At 32.2% G+C, this 20,491-nt stretch overlaps 1 protein-coding gene across 1 annotated transcript; it reads right to left on the reverse strand.

The window, feature by feature from the left end:
* Positions 1-10,189: 10,189 nt before the first annotated feature.
* LOC107020588 (50S ribosomal protein L15, chloroplastic) lies at positions 10,190-16,109 on the reverse strand. The gene is made up of 4 exons (XM_015221017.2): positions 15,906-16,109; positions 15,471-15,828; positions 12,425-12,576; positions 10,190-10,597 (listed from the first exon to the last, which is right to left on the reverse strand). Exons 1-4 carry the CDS (start codon positions 15,984-15,986, stop codon positions 10,373-10,375), a joined length of 816 nt encoding a protein of 271 aa, XP_015076503.1. The 5' UTR covers positions 15,987-16,109; the 3' UTR covers positions 10,190-10,372.
* Between the last annotated feature and the right edge of the window lie 4,382 nt (positions 16,110-20,491).

The raw sequence follows: 20,491 nt of genomic DNA on the forward strand, positions 1-20,491 counted from the left end.
TAATATATATATATATATATATATATATATATATATATATAATATAATTTTAACCATATAAAAAAGTGTAATTTTATGTCGAGAGTAATTAATATCTCTAATCAAAAGTTGGATAAAATAATATATTTTTATTGAAATATTACTTATCTCTTGTACCAAACAATTTCGTAAAACTTATTTCTATGAAAAATAAATAATAATTAATTTTAACTAAAATTATATAATAATTTATTTCAAAATTAACTATTTTAAGATTGTAATGTTATTTTGACTAAACGAGTTTAAAAGTATTGAATATTGATTTTCTCGTCATGCTAAAATTGAACATTGTGATGCTATCTCGTGGAACTTAAGAATATTGAATATTGATTTTCTCGTTAGAAGAATAATAATGTAGCATAGGTGACATTGAATAAAAGTAACCAAGAAAGATTACCGTAGAGCGATAAGTATATTTTTAGTATTAACTAAGAGGTTTTGAATTTAATCTCTTTAGAGAACGTAATTGTCGTTGTTTGGGTCTTAAGAAACGCTTTATCTTCAATATGAGGCTTTCGATATGAATCTAGATTTAATCAAATAAAAAAATTGGGATAATTGTACAGAATGACAAACTAATAATGTAAAATAAATACAGTAGCTAACGTTTGATTTATTTGTGTTCCATAGCAAAGTGTTTGTCAGTCGCCTCTCTCACTTATATTCTCCCTCGCCACTTTCACTCTCTCGCTCGCTCCCTGTCGCTTGCCTCTTTTGCCTTTCTCTCTTTCGCGTTTTATACAAATTCAAGTTGTATATAATGTTCCTATACATTTATAATTATACAATACAAATATTTTTCATTCCAAGTCTCTTTTGCCTTTCTCTCTTTTTCGTTTTATGCAAATTCAAATTATATATAATTTCTCTCTTTCTCGTTTTATACAATTCGATTCAATTGTATATTCTCTGCCCAATTGTATAGCGAAATAGACATAGCTTTCAGTTGTATATGTTTTCTCTTTTTTTCGTTTTATACAATTCGATTCAATTGTATATTCCCTCCCAAATAGGCATAACTTTCAATTGTATATATATATCAAATTATACATATATATATTTGTTATGAAACATAATTATACAAATTTTGCTATAATGCACAAATTTAAATTTGTGTTTGCTATATGTGAAAGTTGGTACTAAACAATTTGAATAAAAGTAGAAACAAAGAACGGATCACGTGGAAAGAACATGTTTGGTTGCTGTACGCTGTTTTCCTTTTTCTCTCTTTCTATTTCTGTGTACGCCGTTGGATTTGCCATGTTTCGACTTCTCCATTCTTTTATCTTTCTTTTCGATATTTATAATAAAATTTAATTAATTTTATATTATATAATTTTTTTATTATAAATTATATTTTTAATATAAATTTTTTAATCGCACTCATTTTATTAAAATCAGAGAAATCTCAATTAGTCTATTATAAATATTTTTTTCTTACATTTATGATAACATACCACTGCCTTTAATTCGAATTTTTTTTCTCATTCTTTTCCTTTAAATTTTTTTTTCTTACTTTAGTCTTTCGTTTTTCTTTGGATAAAAAGTTAAAATTCCCCTTTAAATTTTCTTTTAGAAATAATTAAGGTTAAATATACTCTACTGTTATGACATTGGCTCAGATATTTCCGATATCCAGCATGTAAATTATTTTTATAAAAAGCCATCATATTTATTTTTGAACTATGTGAAAAGATAGTTTAAATTTGTTTAAAATAGAAAATTTTAATAATTTAAAGGTAAATTTGAATCGTTTTACGTACTCATTTATTTTTATATTAAACTTTCGTCACGCATATTAATTAATTGAAAAAATAAAATACAAACTGTTTCCTGTTTTTAATGGGACAATAAAGGAAATTATTACTATGCTACAAGTCGATTCAATTTAATTTAACATTTAACTTTTTGTGTAATGCTGTTTACAACTGTCTTTGTACTTTAAATGAACAACAAATATTCAAATAAAATTTGGCTCTTGAAAATTATGAAATACTTAAAGTTGCTAAACTATGAGACAAGTTGGCAAATTATTCAAATTATTATTATGTCTACATTATATATAAAGTCTACATTATGTTCTTAGACCGTACAATTTATAGTATATAATAATATAAACCTACGGTATTATGTCTAATTAAATTGTAGCAGAGATCTAACATGTTTAAGATCTGTTATGATAATTGCTTCTTCTTCGTGTTCAGAATTGACCATCTGAAGTAAGAACAATACAATATGAAAATTCAGTATCGAATAAATAATAAATTAAAATAAATATAATTCTGATATTATAATTAAAAAACGAAAACTTAGAAAAAGAAAAAGGAAACACCTAGTCATAACGGATGTGGAAAAATCAACAAGATCTAAACATAAAAAAAAATAAAATAAAATTTGGACCCTTTATTGTAGTACGTGAAGCCATGTTCTATATTATAGAGAATTATATTAGTCAAACATCCATATTAATTTGGAATTAACAGTAAGTGCACGAACACTCAAAAATAATTTAAAACTCCATTATAATTTTTAAGTTTGCCCAAAATATGAATTTTAAATTTGCACACTCTTTATTCTATCAAGAGTCATTTGATTAAAAAAGATGAACAAATAGTAGAATAAATATAACGACTTCATTCTTGAAATTTTTAAAAATCTTTTAAGACAATATTTTTCTAAAAAAATGCTAATTAAAAAATTCTTTCAAAAAATATCCAAAAACAGCCAAAAGTCTCTAAAAAGAAGTGTTTAAGTAATATTGTCCATCTTAGGATAAACTAATTTTCCAAAAAAGCCATAACATTATTAAGAACATATTATAGTATTTTAAATATAGCTTCTTCTCTTTTTTTCTTTTTAATAATTATCAGTATTGTTCGCGCATCTAATAATCTTCATCTCTGATTATGTTTAACAGAAACTATTACATTATACGTTTATATGAAAATTAACTCTCCGCCATTTACTTTGACTTGTGTATTTATAGTTATCAAAATCCATTATTTTCTTTGTGGGTACGACGCTCCAAATCTATAATAGAAAGATTAAACCCGCTAGTAGACGAGCAAAGACACTAAACATTTATACTCATCTTGTTAAATTATTAATTCTGATACTAACTATCAAATATTTAAACTAAAATAAATCCATAAATACTATTTAAAATATTATAATATTGTCCACTTTTAGCCAAAGCCAATTTAATTATCTCAACATAGTGAGTTTAATGAGAAATAATGGGACCCTATAGTGAAGTATTTTGGAAGTAAATCAGAATGAGATTTGTGGGGAGCCCTCCAAAAAGCCTAAAGAACATGTTCTCTTGCCTTTTATTATTGAAAAAAAAAAAGTACTTATTACAGATGGCAGCAAATAACAATAAGAAGAGATAAAATACCTAGTCATCATTCTTAGCAAATTGCATTTTCCAGCACTCATTTTTTGGGTTCTTGTGGAGTGTGAGTGGTCCATAGGATCTGCAACTATTTCGATTTATTTGTGTCGAAAAATTTCATATTAAATTTAAATCCTATCCTTCGACGGGAGTAAAGAAGGATTGGTTAATTAGGCTTCTTCTATTCAGTTCTTTATTCGTATTACACTAAATATACTTAGCATATTCTTATATTTCTCTTCGACATGATTATCTCATCGATCTCTAATAAGAGAGATCCCTTAAAATCGAGACCTTTGCTATGAATAAAGGAATTTAAAGAAATTCGTAACTTAAAAATTAGTATGTTACTATTTTGTAGAATTTATATCTAATTTTTTATTTTTATTTTTCATTAGATGTTCAGTATCTATATTAGAGTCCAATTAATTTGAATTTATATCGGATAGGGCTCCATTCGAGATAACGACCCTCTTAATTAAGGTCGTGGATAAACAAACGTGGCTTATTATTGATAAAGTTAATTAGAATTCAATTCTTATTCATATTACGTTTGAATTTTCTTTCTTGTCTAATCTTAATTAACGTGGACGATTTGTTTTTGAACTATCAATCTAATCTAAAGTAAGAAAGAATTTGCCAAGACGTTTAAATTTTAATGTAGTGATTTTTTTCCACGTTTAATTTATTTTTAAATGTTAGGTCATTATCATCGTTATTTTCAATGAATGATAGACCATGTTATACTTTAATGCCAACCAGAAAAAAGTAAAAAAGAAACACAAGAAAACTTTGTCCTACTATGTCACTTAACCCCAACAAAATTTTGATTAAATAAAAATCTATGTTAGTCTTAATTAGCTTGACTAAATAAGACAAATATCTTTAGAAAATAAGAGAAAATATAAAAATAATCGAGTTGATCGAGCAGACGATCTTTCAAATGGGTATCTCATATTTTAAATCTTATACGTGTTTTATGATTGAGCTTATCAACTATCACATGATATTTATCAAGTGCAATTATCTGTATATTATGTGATTTGTGAACTATTATGAACCGGAAGTAATTGTCAACAGAAAAATATAATCCATTGACATCATTCTAATAATAAAATAATATTAATTAATATATACAATTTAACACATCTTAATAATTAAAAACCATTTATCTATTCAATTTTGAGCTTAGCTTGGATGTACCAATTTCTCTATTAGCTAATAAATATAACATCTAACTTAAAATTATAACAATATTAATATGTGTACCTATATATTGAAACAGAGTCCGAAACTCAAACGGTAGAAAATATTAACAAAAATTCCAAAAGGGTATATAAAATTTTATATACCCTTTTGGAATTTTTGTTAATATTTTCTACCGTTTGAGTTTCGGACTCTATTGAAACACCATCTAATAAGGTGAATAGGAATCAAGAAAAGTTTTAGACTATAATTAACCCAGTATTTAATGAAGTACGTTGAGAATTCTTTATTTTTCATATTCAAATTTTAGGATACACAATAATATCACGTGATTTGTTTCTATTTGTCCAAGTCTTGACAAAAAAAATTACATGGTATCTGTGCAACAAGTGTTGATGAGAGATAACAGATACTTCATGAAATTAATCAAGGTGTGCACACGCTCATCTTTAATAACATAATTATTTTTATTTTTTCTTTAAAAAGGCTTTCATGACAAAAAAAGAAAATTCCAATGATTAAATAAAGTGAATTTGATAATAAAAGGAGACATATTTGCTTGTCTCTTTGATGTTTTCATTAGGTGAAAGAAAAAAACTTATCATAGTAATGATCACATGCTATTGCCTTTGAGTCATGCTTAATTTCCTTAACAATGCAAACAATAAGTTTGGCTCCATTTCCTCTTTTCTTGTAGGGTTCAAAAAAGTCTACTTAATATTTTGCATTATTCAATTCCTATATTTATTTAATTTAATAATAAGTTAGATATGAATATCAAAGTTTGGCCACTACAAAATTATGTCCCTTGAAAATCTTGGGTGGGCATGCCTATAATGTCCTAACAAACTTTCTTGTGGTGTAGGGAAAAGAGAAAAACACTATAATTGTAACTAAAAGACATTATCTTTCTTTACCCTTGAGGGTAATCAAATGACATGATGTAATATAATTTTGTTGCTTTAAAAACAATTTACCTCTTAAAAGTCATGTAAAATCTCACTAAAAAAAGCCTTTCTTCAGTATTTAAAGACTAATAACTTAGTTTGTTTTATATCGTTAAAATCAAAGATTTATTTCAGATAATATTATTATTTACTTGACAGATATTTGAAGCAAATGCGATGACAATCTCATGTAAGGAAGATAATAAGATTTAACTAGTAAATTATGCATCAATAGTTTTATAATTGACCCTACCTTGAGTTGTGTTTTTTTTGGGTTCTGTTATTTCTTCCAGATGCATGAACTAATTAACCTTTTCTCTATAGATGGTATTTGGTCTAAATAAAAGAAAACCAATTGATGATTAGAAAATGAAAATTTTATTTGTCCTTTTCTCAATTATGAATAATTAGTTTCCAAATCAAAGGTGTTCTGTCAATTGGTAATTTAAAGTAAATTCTAAAAATTAAGGCATGTGCATTGCATCTAAGCAAAGATAATATATTTAAAACAATATGAAAAATAAAGTTGTGATAGCAACAGTCAGAAAACTACTTCTATTTTGAGTACTGTTACATTAAATTAATATATTCTCTAAGTTTGAGAAGTTGCATTTTCACCAGTACCTACCATCTGGACCATGCCTACATTGAATATAACAAATTATTATAATTCATTTATATATATGATGGTTTCGAGTTCAGTTTGAATGTATCTTGATTGTTGGATACCGTTTATCTTATACTAACATATCGTGTAATTCTGCCCATCAAGACTTATGTAATGGGAAAGAATTCAACAAGCATTTTTTATTGAATATCGAGATCTTAGACTATAATCTTCTCGAAGAAATCTTTCGGTGTGAAGAGTAAGATGTTTGACTTGTCAGGCGTAGGCCTGGTCATTTCAATTTAGAAAAGCAAACGAAGCTAACCTTTTTACGTTTGCTAATTTTTGGACCTCTAGTAAGTACTAGTTAATTGTTTGATTTACTTTGTTAATCATATTATCTTATTGTTGTTACTGATTCATTTTCATCTTTTCCTCAATCGAGAGTCTATTGGAAACAATCCTTCATACCATCACAAGATAGAATAAGATCTATGTATACAATGGAATATCTACTACCTCTCACTAGCATAAGTATCTGTTGGGAATTAAACACACAACACACACAAATAATCTAGAGAAAAGAGAAACGGAACACAAACGGGACACACAAGAATTTAACGTGGTTCGGTTTCCCTACTCCACGACTGTAACAGGAGGATTTTTATTTCACTTGTGCTGCTGTGGAATTACAAATACAAGGATCATATTTATAGGAAAGCCAAATGGTTAACCTAGGGTTTCAGTAATGGGTCGGGCCGGCTCACAAGCCTCCACAAAGCCCAACAATCTCCCACTTGGAGGCTTGAAGAATTTCAACTGTCATCCACTTAGAACACTTGTATGTCTAGTAATCTTTTTCAACTCTCTCCTGCTACAGCGGCCTTCTCATCAGTCAACTGAAAGGCCCGTTGAAGCTCCCCGAAGCTTCAACACATCAGTCACGGCTGAAACTGCCCTTGACTCGTCCTCGGTCCCTACCGGCTCCCACTTGAGACACGAACTGCCGGATCCTAGAACTCCCTGAGAACAAACACTCTCCATACTCAGCAAGAAATTTTCTGGAGACGTATCAACAGCTGGAATACTGGTTCTCTTGACCCACTGTCTTCTAGGAGCCTTGGCTGAAGCACGGCCGGTGCTCCCACTGCCACAAACGCCTCTGACTGGTCTTCCTGAACCTTTCCTTGCTCGTTCATCCTGAATCTGACCTGTGGCTCTGGGTTTCTTTCTTGCAAAGACAACCTTCTTCTGCCCACGAGATTCTGTGAACCGGACTTTGTTTTTCTTCTGAACTGGGACGGTCACTCCCTCAGACGGTAATCCGACAATATACAACGATCCTCTTTTTGTTCCACGAGCCATGACAAGATTGCCCCTCACGACCTTCCACTGCCCATTTCCGAACTTCACATGATGTCCCTGTTCATCCAACTGCCTAACAGAAATCAAACTTTTCGTCAAGCTTGGAACAACTCTGACATCCTTCAAGGTCCAGAAACCGACTGGCGTCTTCAGCACCATGTCACCCATGCCCGTAACATCAAGAGCTCTATCGTCTGCAAGCCTTACCTTTCCAAAGTCTCCAATAACCAGATTCTGCAATGCTTCACTGCTGTGGGTAGCGTGAAAAGAAGCACCAGAATCCATGACCCAGGAATCCACATTGCTCTCCGCGCAACAGATAAACAAATCCTCGTTGACGCTGTCTTCTGCAATGTTGACTTGTTTGTCTTTCTGGCATTGATTCCTGAAATGCCCCACCTCCTTGCAGTTCCAACATGTTACACCTGAGCCATCCCGAGCCTTCGACTGACTCCTTCTTCGGTTCCTGCTCCCACTACCTCTGTTATTTCCTCTGCCTCTGACGACGTTTAGCATATCACCTGATGATTCTCCAGAACTCCTTCTTCTGACATCCTCGCCAAGAACGAGATCACGAATCTTCTCAAAGGTGAATCCATTAGGTCCCACTGAACTGGCAACTGCTGTAACCGTTCCGGACCAACTGTCAGGCAATGATGATAACAGTAGTAAAGCTTGAACTTCATCATCGAACTTAATGCCAACTGACAAAAGTCTGGCTAAGATCGAATTCAATGAGTTGATGTGCTCGGTAACTGAACTGCCTTCCTTCATCTTTGTGTTCACCAACTCTCTAATCAGAAAAATTTTGTTTGCTGCAGATGGCTTCTCGTACATGTTAGACAAGGCTTCCAAGATGCCTTTCGCTGTCTTCTCCTTAAGAATGTTGAACGCAACATTCTTGGTCAACGAGAGTCGGATAACTGACATAGCTTTCCGATCCAAAACTGCCCACTCTGCATCAGACAATTTTCCTTGCTTGTCACCCAACACTACGTCCAAATCTTTCTGAACCAGCAAATCTTCAATCTGCATCTTCCACCAACTGAAATCTGTACCATCGAACTTCTCAATTCGGAACTTCCCATCTTCTGCCATCTCAAAGGACTTCGGCAATTCCCTTAACGGCGTCTACAGACAGCGGGCGGCGATTTGGACGATGCTCACGATCTGGACGCTCGCGGCTGGATCTGAGGCTCCTCGACGCGGCGGCCAACGGAACGGCGCGACGGACAGCACACGGACGACGGCTGTTCGCACCCTGCGCGGTTCTCCTAGCCGGCTGCTGCTTGAGGTTACCCACACGGTAACGGCGGCTACTCCTCCCTGCACACAGTTCTTCACACAAGAACCCTAGGTGACAATTTCTCACAGTTTGTGTTACAATGTTGTTGAAACCTCGCTCTGATACCAATTGTTGGGAATTAAACACACAACACACACAAATAATCTAGAGAAAAGAGAAACGGAACACAAACGGGACACACAAGAATTTAACGTGGTTCGGTTTCCCTACTCCACGACTGTAACAGGAGGATTTTTATTTCACTTGTGCTGCTGTGGAATTACAAATACAAGGATCATATTTATAGGAAAGCCAAATGGTTAACCTAGGGTTTCAGTAATGGGTCGGGCCGGCTCACAAGCCTCCACAAAGCCCAACAGTATCGTGTAACTCTACCTGTTAATCATCACACGAAAATCAGCAAATGGGGGATTTACGTGTTTCGTGGCTCGTTTAACTTTGAAAATGAACCGTTTTGGCCGTCTGTGCCAACTGTCTCCGTAGCTAAAGTCTTAACAGATGTCCACAAAAAATTGGGCTTACCTGCTCAGGGGCTCGTTTGACCTCTAAACTAGGTTGTTTTTGTCATGGTGACCAACTGGCTCCATACCTAAGGTCTTAATGGACGTCCATGTAAATTTTCAAAAAAATGACATCAAGATTCTGGATCACCAAAAAGATGGTGGACTATAGCACATGAAAATTGACAAAATGGGGGATTTACATGCTCTGGGGCTCGTTTGACCTCTAAAATGGGTCGTTTTGGTCGTGGTGACTAACTTGCTCCATAACTAAGGTCTTAATGGACATCCATGTAAATTTTCAGAAAAAAATGACGTCGAAATTTCGGATCATCAAAAAAGATGGTTATTTATAAGCACACGAAAATCAACAAAATGAGGAATTTACTTGCTCTGGGGCTCATTTGACCTTGAAAATGTCTGTTTTGGCATTCAGGGCCAACTGTCTTCATAGCTAATGTCTTAACGGACGTTAATGAGTAATTTGGACAAAAATGACGTCGAAATTCCACATCACCAAAAATCATGGACTATAGCACACGAAATTCGACAAAATGGGAGTTTACCTGCTCTGGGGCTCATTTGACCTTGAAAATAAATTGTTTTGGCTGTTAGGGCCAACTGTCTCCATAGCTAAACGTCTTAACAGACGTCCACAAGAAATTAACTAATTTTGCTTGTCAGGGAAGTTATATATTTCACTGCTCAACCCAAAAAAACTTTTGGGTGGACAATAATTTATGTTAATTTTCTCAATTTTGTTTCTACTGGCATTTGAATCTTGGTATACATCCGAGGTATACAACCACTTCATTGACCACGAGAGCACGCTCAACTGTGATGCTTGAATTAAAACAAATTATCATAGTCTGATACCAGAATAAAAGAAAAATAAGGAAGACTTAAAAGAGAAAAGAATCCAAAACTTTTTGAATGTTGCTTTACATCCCTTTCTTAGAGAGAAAACATCAAACAAAAAAAATTGTGTGGCTAACATAAGTTTTTGACTTAAGCAGCAGAGGGGTCAGCTGATTCAGCTGCAGCTGCTCTTTTCTTTGCAAAATATTCCTCAGCTCTAGCAAGGTTCTTGGCAACTGATGGTTTTACCCATTTCTTTCTGCCTGGTAGAACAGTCAATGAGCAACCAGCAGCCTCTAGTTTCTCCTTGGCTGACGTTGAAAAAGCGCGGGCTTTGAAGTTGAGTTTCACGCTTAGCTCACCATCGCCTAAGATCTGGAAACGGAGATATTATAGAAGTTAATACAGATAGGCGATAGAAGAAACTACGTTATACAACCTAAGAATCATCATAGTTTGTTATTTAATCTACTTTCGGGGAGTTGAACTTGATAAGAGGACTTTCAGATTCATGCATGGTTGGTCACTTGGGCATTAAACCAAATTCCAGGACATAGAAGCTGCATGGGCTAAAAAGAGTTCGCTTATAATGACTTGGGATGATATATCCAGACAATTTCTACAACCATATTCCACATCATATAAGCGGGAGAGAGAATGAAGTATGCATCGATGAGTTAGTACTAGGAACAGGCAACGGAAAACTTGTCAATTCATTATGAACTAGATGTTCATACACATTCGGCAATACATACTTGTCACCTTAGCAGTTTCAATCAATATTATATAATTAAATATGAGCTTCAATCCAAACCATAAGCTATTTCTACCGTAACGGTTTATTATTCGCAGAAACGCTTTCTTAAATGAGGTGATTTCTTCTCATATGTCAAGAGCAGGTATCCCGTGCAATTAGTTGAGGTGCACCAACCTGGCGCGAATACCACACTTATAAAAAAATAAACAAGGGATGGATTTCGCTTGAGAAGAAAAGCCAAAACAGCAAACAGCAAAAACCTATTGCGACAGTCAAATAAAGTATACAATACTATCTTCCAAAATCCGGGCAACGAGGTGATTTAGTAATTGTTTTCAATATGACGAATTTTATGACTATTTGTAATTAAAAAGGAAAAAGAAGCATATGACTAAGTCTAAGAGCTTATTCTTGGTGGAATCACAAGTCAAGTTAAGAAATAGACTATTATGGAAAGCATCAATACCCCATTTTCTCTTCAGCTAGGTGAACCAACTGGGACAGACACTATCTAGGAATGAAGAACCAATGAGAGGAATCTCAACTATACCATATTGTTCAACGGACTTATAACATATATTCTTTGTTCTTTTATAGTTAGTTTACATTAAGAAAGCACTACACCATTATCTATTTATATTAACCCATGACTCTAGGAATATGCTACTCCATATTGTAATAATTTCTTCTTTTTTAAGTGTCATTTCGAAATGAACAGGATAAAGTCTTGTTTCTGTTTTCCATTTAAAAAGGTGTAATATTTCATATATTTAAAGAGCAAATTGTTATATCCTGGTGTTTGTAAGCAGTGACAGCATTAGGTAGATAGTTCTTGAATTCATGATACATATGTGACCTACATAAATGAACATATTGTTTATTGTTTAGTTACATACGTACCTATACAAAAAGAGTATGAACCATGTTTAACAGCCTTGATGTACCCAATTAAGTGAGATGAACAAAACAATGGTAAGTTGAAGAAACTTTGGCTTTTCAATGTGAAGAATTCCTTTTACTACTTTAAGTTAATAGCACTAAGGTGAAGAGTGAAGACACAACCAAAACAGAATGCACAGGGTCAATCTCATATGCTGACTAACATTCTCAAGCATCATATCAAGCATAAAGCGTCATACCCCAATTAACTTTATCGATCAATCCCCTGTCAAGATACTAACCAGGACCTAATGCTAACATTATTCTTAATGCTATCAGAAAACTCATCTCATAATAGCAGCTTCGTGTTTTCTTCGTCCTCCTTTTTTTTTCCAGGAAAATGCAACTTCATCGAGTGCAAATATTCATGATGTAGTGTAATTCTAACTTTCCAGATTAGTTCACTTAGTTGATCAAGTGATTGAGCAAGTAAATAAGCATTCACTGATTAACTGACTACGATTCTTTGAGGAACCAACATGCAATAAAGATAAATGTAATTGTACCTTAAGTGGAAGTCTCCTTTCTCTCCCTGAAGGATTTATTAAACCCTTTTGCTTGAGGGACTCAAGTGAAACCTCTTCCCCTTCTTGAAATCCTGCCTCTTCTATGTCCTTCAAGTTCACAGGTACATATTTGGGAAGTCCAGCATGCATGCCTTTATATTATTGATTTGCTCAGATTAGCTTAATGTCAGCATAACATATGCATATATAACAGTAGAGTACTGTACTTCATTAATCTGACACTCTACACGGAGTAAACTAAAGAGCTTACATTAATGAATTTTATATTTGATAAACTGAAATTTGAAACAGGGAAGAACTCTATGCCATTGTAGCACCAGCAGCAGTAGAGAAAGAATGTTTTTCTTTTCGTTAGATATTTTGATAAACTTTTCAGTTCATAGTTTTATCAAAATCTTTAGCATCGAAGGTGCAAAAAATAGTTTCAAATGGCAAAGGATATAACTTTCCTGAGTGGAAAAACATCAGACAGAAATAAGCAACCCAAACTCTGCAGCACTTGGCTCATTCGACAAATCTACATAGCTTATCGGTACTAGAAGTCCCACACACAAACCATCATTACAGAAAATGGCAAGTAACAGTTCACATTTCTTAGGCTAAAAAAGTGATAACAATAATCGATGAGAAACTGACTAGTAAAGAAGTAAATGTTACAGCTCCAGAACCTTGAATTAAGCTACCTTATGATGCAATCAGTCATATATGTAACATATCAGACAAATTCCTTCACCCCCCTTTTTTGTGAAGGGGTAAAGTTGGTTGATCAGATAGGTTGAGAATCAAAGTGAACTTCATCTTACAAGTTTTTACCCTTCAGAAACTTCTGCTAATCAATGTGGTCCTTTATTTATATTTCATGCATTAACCGGTCAATGAAATTGATAGTCAGCAATATTGAGTATACAAGGAACGGGTGGCAAAGGTGGTAAACATGTAGTAGATAATTGCTTTTGACAGATTAGCCTGACTTGAGGGAAATCCTTAACTAAATCAACAAAACACATAATGAAACAAATTAAAAGACGAGATTGGAGGTTTTACAAAGAGCACTATCAATTACTTCAGTTATTAAGTTAGAATAGCCTAAAATAGTCAAAGTTATAAAAATTAGACATGTCAAGGCCTAATCAGTATGAAAGGCCTAAGAAAAGTAAGAACTTATTTTTTGACACACAACTCTAGGTGTGAGTATCAAGGTTCAGCATTATATAATGCGAATGGATACAAGTTACGCCAAAAATAAAGGACAGTTATGAATCATCTTAGTAATACCAACAACTTGACATTGACGAAAATACTTAATCAAACGCCATGCATAAGGGAAAGTGAAGACTACTCAAGAGCCACACTGAGACTAGAGAGTCAAGGCACTGACATTCCTTTGAAATCAAAGGAAGAATAGCCCTTTGACTCGAGGGCCTTTTTACCTCCTTAGTATGAACTTTCCAAATCATCCTCCTTTTACAATAAGTTTCCTGCTAGGGGAAGGTTAGGAAAGGACGGACTTTATATCCGCTGATTCGGTTTATGATGGCATAAGGAGCATTTGTTCGAGTGAGAGCTCCTAGAATGTTCATTTTGCAGTAAGAAACTTCTTGACAGACGTTACACCTGGTTGGATGCTTGAGCACATTTCTCTCATATCGATCAAGGCTTTCCTTTTAGTTTAAATAAGGGGGTAACAGTCTTCGGATTATAGAGGAAGATAAAAATGTTGAGGATTTCAGAATATTGCAAATAAGAAAATAAGGATTTCAAGATATTTGGCTTGATGTCGTATAACTATGCATAGCTTTATTTCTTAGTGCAATATATTGCTCATTTGTAATAAATTTCTTTAGATTAATCATCACTACAGTTTGAGTATGCATACACATATGTCCACCAGATGCAGATAAGACTTTTTATCATCCTATGAAAATCTGCCTCTGCAATGACACAACCAAAAGAAAAACAAACATGCTTGTAAACAAAGATACACACAGTGCACCCAAGTGAGTAGCGTAGTTGTTAATGAAGTGGGTTGAGAACCATAATGTCTCATGATCAATATTCATTTATCCAAGCCTTTCTGGATAGAGTTATCCGCTCAGCAGCGCATTTACTATTTGGAGATGGATGACACCAGGCAGGGCAGAAAGAAGGGTTTGTATTCCATTAGTTGAGGAATGAAGTAGCAAAGGAATATCCAAGACAAGTTTTGACAGGAAGAAGCAGGTACCCCGTGGAATTAAGTACATGACAGTGTTATCAAAGCAAAAAAACTCTGAGGACCATTGGGACTAAGCATAAAACGTAAATAAAGCATGAGCTTTAATATAAAAAGGAGCAAAGGGAGAAATACAAATACATATGTTTGTTTAGTCTAAGAATAATAATTATAAGCATGAATGACAAATATATGAACAAAGAAATTAATTTTTTTACTATTAAGTGAAATATCAATTGTTTAGTATTGCCTAAAGAGACTCAAAAGAATGCCTAAGAAACTTGATGACGACCCTGAAGAGCACATTAAGCAAGACAAAGCGCTCAACACATTTTGAGCCTCGCTTATGCACAGCTTTGACAACAGCACTGCATGCAACGTGCCCCGAACACACAATTATAAAAAAGAACACATAGTCAAGTTAAAGCTATAAATTTTATAACAAATTCAATGCACTTAACCATAGACTTTTAAATGGTAAACTATAACACTGCAGATGGACACAGAAACAAACAACAAAACAAGGAAAAACAAAATCCAACTCAAACTAAGGGGTCATTTGGTACTAGGGATGAGATAGACAAAGTTATCCCATGGATTAGTATATCTCGAGGAATTAGTTATCCAACCATATATACGAGATAACTTATCCCATCATTATCTTATAAATGACAAGATAGATATTCAGGGACTAACTAATACCCCTAACCAAAGGCAATCTAACATTTTATCCCGAGATTATTATCTCTTATCCCTTGTACCAAACGACCCCTATGATTATATAAATATGTTGAAGCAATGTTAACAAATTACCTCCAGCAATTCCTCTCAACTTAGGAAGTCTCCTATAGAGAGGCATTTGACCCCCTTCAAACCCCTTTCTAACTCCAGGTCCAGACCTTGATTTTTGACCTCTCATACCAAAACCACAACTACCCCCTTGTCCAGCTGAATGCCCTCTACCTTTCCTCTTCCTATTCTTGGTAGCCCCAGGTTGAGGACCCAAGTTATTAAGCCGAAAACGAACACTCCCAGTTGCAGAATCAGCACCAAAACTTGCAGTTTGGTTGAAAACAACAAATGGGGTTCTTGTTATTGACTTAGATTTCTGGTTGCAGACCTTTATTATAGGCAAAAGCTTCGGACTTGACTTCAAATTACTTACATTACCCTGAGAAAAATTGATGGGGATAAATGAGAATTGTATAATTTTGACAGAAATTGAAAAAATAAAGAGGAGAATTGTACCTTGAATGACGAAGAAAAGTGGGTAATGATAGAATTTGTTCTTGTAGGCGATGCAGAGGAGATGGAGAGTAGAGACGCCATTGTTGATAAGGGAGAACTCAAAAGGATTGTGTTCACTGTCCAAGCAAAAAATGTTTGATAAATTTTAACGGATAGGGGTGGTTATTTCAGGGACTTTTTTTTTTCTTCTTTTTAAATTAGTTTACGAGTCTCTTAGTGTTCGATATTTAGTTCAATATATATATCACACTTCATTTTGACGTTCGTACAACACAGTTCAATATAAATAAAATTTGGATTCACACACAACTGGATACATTTTTAGAGGTGACACTTCTAACTGATTTTTTTCATTTGCGAGATTAAATTTGAAACATGTAATTAAGGAAGAGAGATCTCAACTCTCGCTACAAATCATATTAATTACTAACATGTTTGATTACTTAGTCATTAATAAATTCTATACGAGGGTTATTAGTAATTCGTTAGCTTCTTTCTTAGATAGTAATCTTTCTTTTCTTCCTCTTTCGTCATGCTATACTCCGATGAGATTACTCTTATAATATCTGCTTAAGAAAATTTAAAAGAATCTCCTTAGTCCTATCTTACTCCGCCCAAATTTCTGTATACATTCATTAATGAGTAACTTACAAAAATGACTACATTTACATGATTTATTAAAGTTCAATAGCTATAAGTATATTATTTATAAAAAATGACTACAATTTATATGTTTTTCTAGCTGTATTAATTCTTTACATATTTTTATTTTTCTATTTATACACTAATACAATTTTAATTACAATAAACTAAATAAGAAAATTGTATTAATTGTGTACAGTTAGAATATGAATACTTTGAATTCAAATTAATATCTATATTTATAAAACTTAAAGTACATATATATATATATATATATATATATGGAGAATGACTTGTGAAGCAAGCATGATATATATATATATATATAATAAGGGACCATTTCTGCTTTAGTTGATCAAAATTCAAAGCCATTTATAGCCTTCTTTCATACTCTTTGTTTCTTCAAAAGTTTGGACATTTCTATTTAATGACTTAATAGTGAGTGACACATATGCAAATATTTCCTACTTGTCATAATATTTATTTATATTATATACTACGTTTGTTTATTTTTAATTGTCATAATTTTTTTAGAGTCAAACAATAAGTAGCTTGATTAACATTTGACAGTATTTTTTTCACCATATTGATATGCAAAAAATTATAATTTATAGTATTTTTCGTATAATTTTTAATATTTAAATTTTTTTAATCTAAAATATCTAATTTCACTTTTGAAAATTAGTTAACTTGATTTTTGAAAAACGAACATCAAAATAAAAGTGTACTTAGGGAGTATATATATAGACAGTAGGATTTATATGTACACATATGACATATATATATACACACATGTAATATACACACTATATATTATTATTTTTATTATACATTGTAATCAATCTTTTCCTCCAACTTGAAATTAACCTTCTTACAAAATTATGAAAAAATTGGTTCTAACTATTAATTTATTTAATTTTTTTTTATAATTAGAGTTTTATTTCTAGAGAAAAAGAAATCATCGATAACGTACTTTCGATTTGATCTAACACATCAAGTCGATATTTTGATATTATCGCCACGAAAAAGAGCATTTGAATACTAGCATACAAATTAAACTAGCTACAATATTAAAGGGTAATCGAATTTTAACACCAACTTATTAATTTTCTTTTTAGCTTATCATAATATCGTGAATAAGAGTGTTCTCTCTTAATTAGAGGTTCTGATATCGAATTTTGTTGAGTATAAAATATTTTTTGATAAGGATCACTTTTCATCGAATGAGATCCTAACGGCGCGAATAAAAATTTGAACTTCGATGCAAATATCGAACAAATAGAAAGAGAGGGGAGGGGTGAAAAGAAAATATAAAGAAGTTTGAGGGTGTGAAATGCATATTTTTGGCGCGTGGATACACCGCCTAGTTGCGTGTGGAAATATAAAATGTTTAAAAAATAAAAATAATAGAAAATGCATTTCCACGTGGCCAATGAATGAAGGAATCCAATGCTGCACTGTTTTGCGAGTCTTTAAATGTCGGCTACAACTCATATCGTCTCACGAGTTATTCGAGATATTGTATCGCATGTCCAAACGCCTAGTAATTTTTATAAAATTTTATCAAAGTAATTATTGTTCGTAAAAAAGGTATCGAAATATCTTGAAAATTGATTAAAGTTTATAGTTAAAATAACATTGAGCAACTAAGATTTTTCTATCGACGTGTTTATATAAAATTCATATTAAATAATATCAAACAGCTGAGATTAAAGTTTTCGTTGAACGCTTGTAAAAGATTANATATATCAAACAAGATAAAGTATGACAATTAACATATGAACACGGCTATTTAAAAAATGAATACATTCTTGTTGTTCAAAAAATGAATGCAATATAGTATACATATGAATACATTGTTATTAAACCAAAGATGGATAAATTGGACAACATAGAAACAAGAAAAATAGAAAATAATAGAACGTGTAAGTAACAAAGTGTGTAAGAATTCGCCTGTATAAAAAATTGATAAATAACAAACGTCAATCTCTTTTTGGTAAGTGTTCCTGTAATACATGAAGCTTGGTGTTAATTCAGGTATTTGTTTATAAAAATATAATATTAGTGTATCCAATTGTACTTGTATTGCCTAATCAATCTTGTAAATTGGAGAGATTACTTATGTATCCAGATATATTTGTATTTGCAAATCACCATTTCAACTAGTGTTAATATTATAATACAAGTATCTACGTATATAAGTATTCTAATATATATATATATATATATATACAAATTTGACAATCACACAAACCTCCATCTCTTTTTGCTCATATTCTTCCTTTACTACTTTTTTTTAGTATAACTATAGCCATTATAATGGAGAAAACAAGATAAGTCTTAATCAGAATCCTATAAAAATAAATGAAAATATGAATTGATATAAATATAATTTTCATATATAAAACAAAAGAGAGAAAAACAACTAATGGAAGGAAAATATTGGGTATATGTGATATAGAAATATTGATAAAGAAAAAAGTATTAATGAGGTAAAAATGGAAAACTGATCACATAAAATGTGCATAAACATCATTAATTATGCTTGTAATAATAATTTGCCTATTTAATATTTAATAACTTTTAATTATTTATATAGAATTCAATTTGCTATTTATTGTATTGTTATATTCATATAATATAAAAAAAATAAACTATAGCTGTTTATTTTGAATATATATTAATGTTTGTTATATTCTGTAGTTTTTCCTTCATTAACAGATTGATAGTATTGACATACAATAAATTAGCCCAACAACACAAACACAACCCTTTTTGGAGAAAGGGTCTTGTGGAATCCTTTTGGGCCTATCCTTTAGTACAAGTAAAATGGGCTCACTCATGAGAACTGTTACTAAAGCCCAAATTCACCATTCATGGGCTTCATGACTTGGTTCAAACTTCAAAAGAGATATAATTTAACATGAAACTTCTCATTTTACATAATATGATTTTGTTTAGGTGTAATACATAAACATGATCCTTAACTTGGCTTCAATGAACAACCACGCCTTCCAACTTTGAATATGCACAAGCAGATATTTAAACTAGTATAAAATTGAACAAGTAAGTAAACACAAATGTCCTACTTGACATAAATTACACACAGGAAGCCATATTGTAGGACACAAAATTGTCATGTAGAGTGTCATGTAAGATGGATGTGTTCATTTGCTCAATTTTATACAAGTTTAAGTATCTACTTATGCACAGTTGAAGGTCATAGTTGTCAACAGATATCAAGTTAGGGTCATGTTTATGACTTTATGTATACCAATAAATCCACGGACCGATTAATAACTTTAATGCCAATTTTTTTCTTCAATTCATGTGTCTGATCAAAAAGGTTCACATAAAATGAACGAGGGGAAGTGTATTTTTGGATAGTGGTGATCTCAATTAATCAAAACGGAGACATTACATGCACCTTAATTATTTTATCGAATTACCTGCCAAATTAGGCACCATAACTTAGGCATATGAAAAAACCATACATAATAGAGTTATAGTAATCTACAACAGTAGAGTGACAAGAATTATCAAGTCATATTTAAATTATTATTTTGAAGGTATAAATCTCACACATTGATGAGAGATACACCTTAGATATCCTTTGAGTGAGACTAGACAATAACTTTTTTTAATAACTTATATAACAATAACAGTAACAATAATATACTCAGTATAATCCCGCTATAAATATCTTTTGAGTGAGACTAGACAATAACTTTTTTAATAACTATATAACGATAACAATAACATAATCAGTGTAATCCCGCCTCAAGAGGGATCTAGGTTGGACATATAGGAAGTATACATACCTTACCCCTACTTTTATGGGTAGAGACACTGTTTTCGACACTTTTTTCCATAACTAATGATGTGTGTGTGTGTATATATATATATATATATATATATATATATATATATATATATATATATAT

Source organism: Solanum pennellii, chromosome 5 (genome assembly GCF_001406875.1).
Source record: "Solanum pennellii chromosome 5, SPENNV200".
Lineage (NCBI taxonomy): Eukaryota > Viridiplantae > Streptophyta > Magnoliopsida > Solanales > Solanaceae > Solanum > Solanum pennellii.

What these genes read in the sequence shown, in the direction of transcription:
- LOC107020588 (XM_015221017.2), bottom strand. Translation starts at nt 15,986, where the DNA reads ATGGCGTCTCTACTCTCCATCTCCTCTGCATCGCCTACAAGAACAAAT. An exon ending in ACTTTTCTTCGTCATTCAAG is followed by an intron (nt 15,829 to 15,905) that starts GTACAATTCTCC and finishes AATTTTTCTCAG; the next exon opens with GGTAATGTAAGTAATTTGAA. An exon ending in AAAGGAGACTTCCACTTAAG is followed by an intron (nt 10,598 to 12,424) that starts GTACAATTACAT and finishes CTCCGTTTCCAG; the next exon opens with ATCTTAGGCGATGGTGAGCT.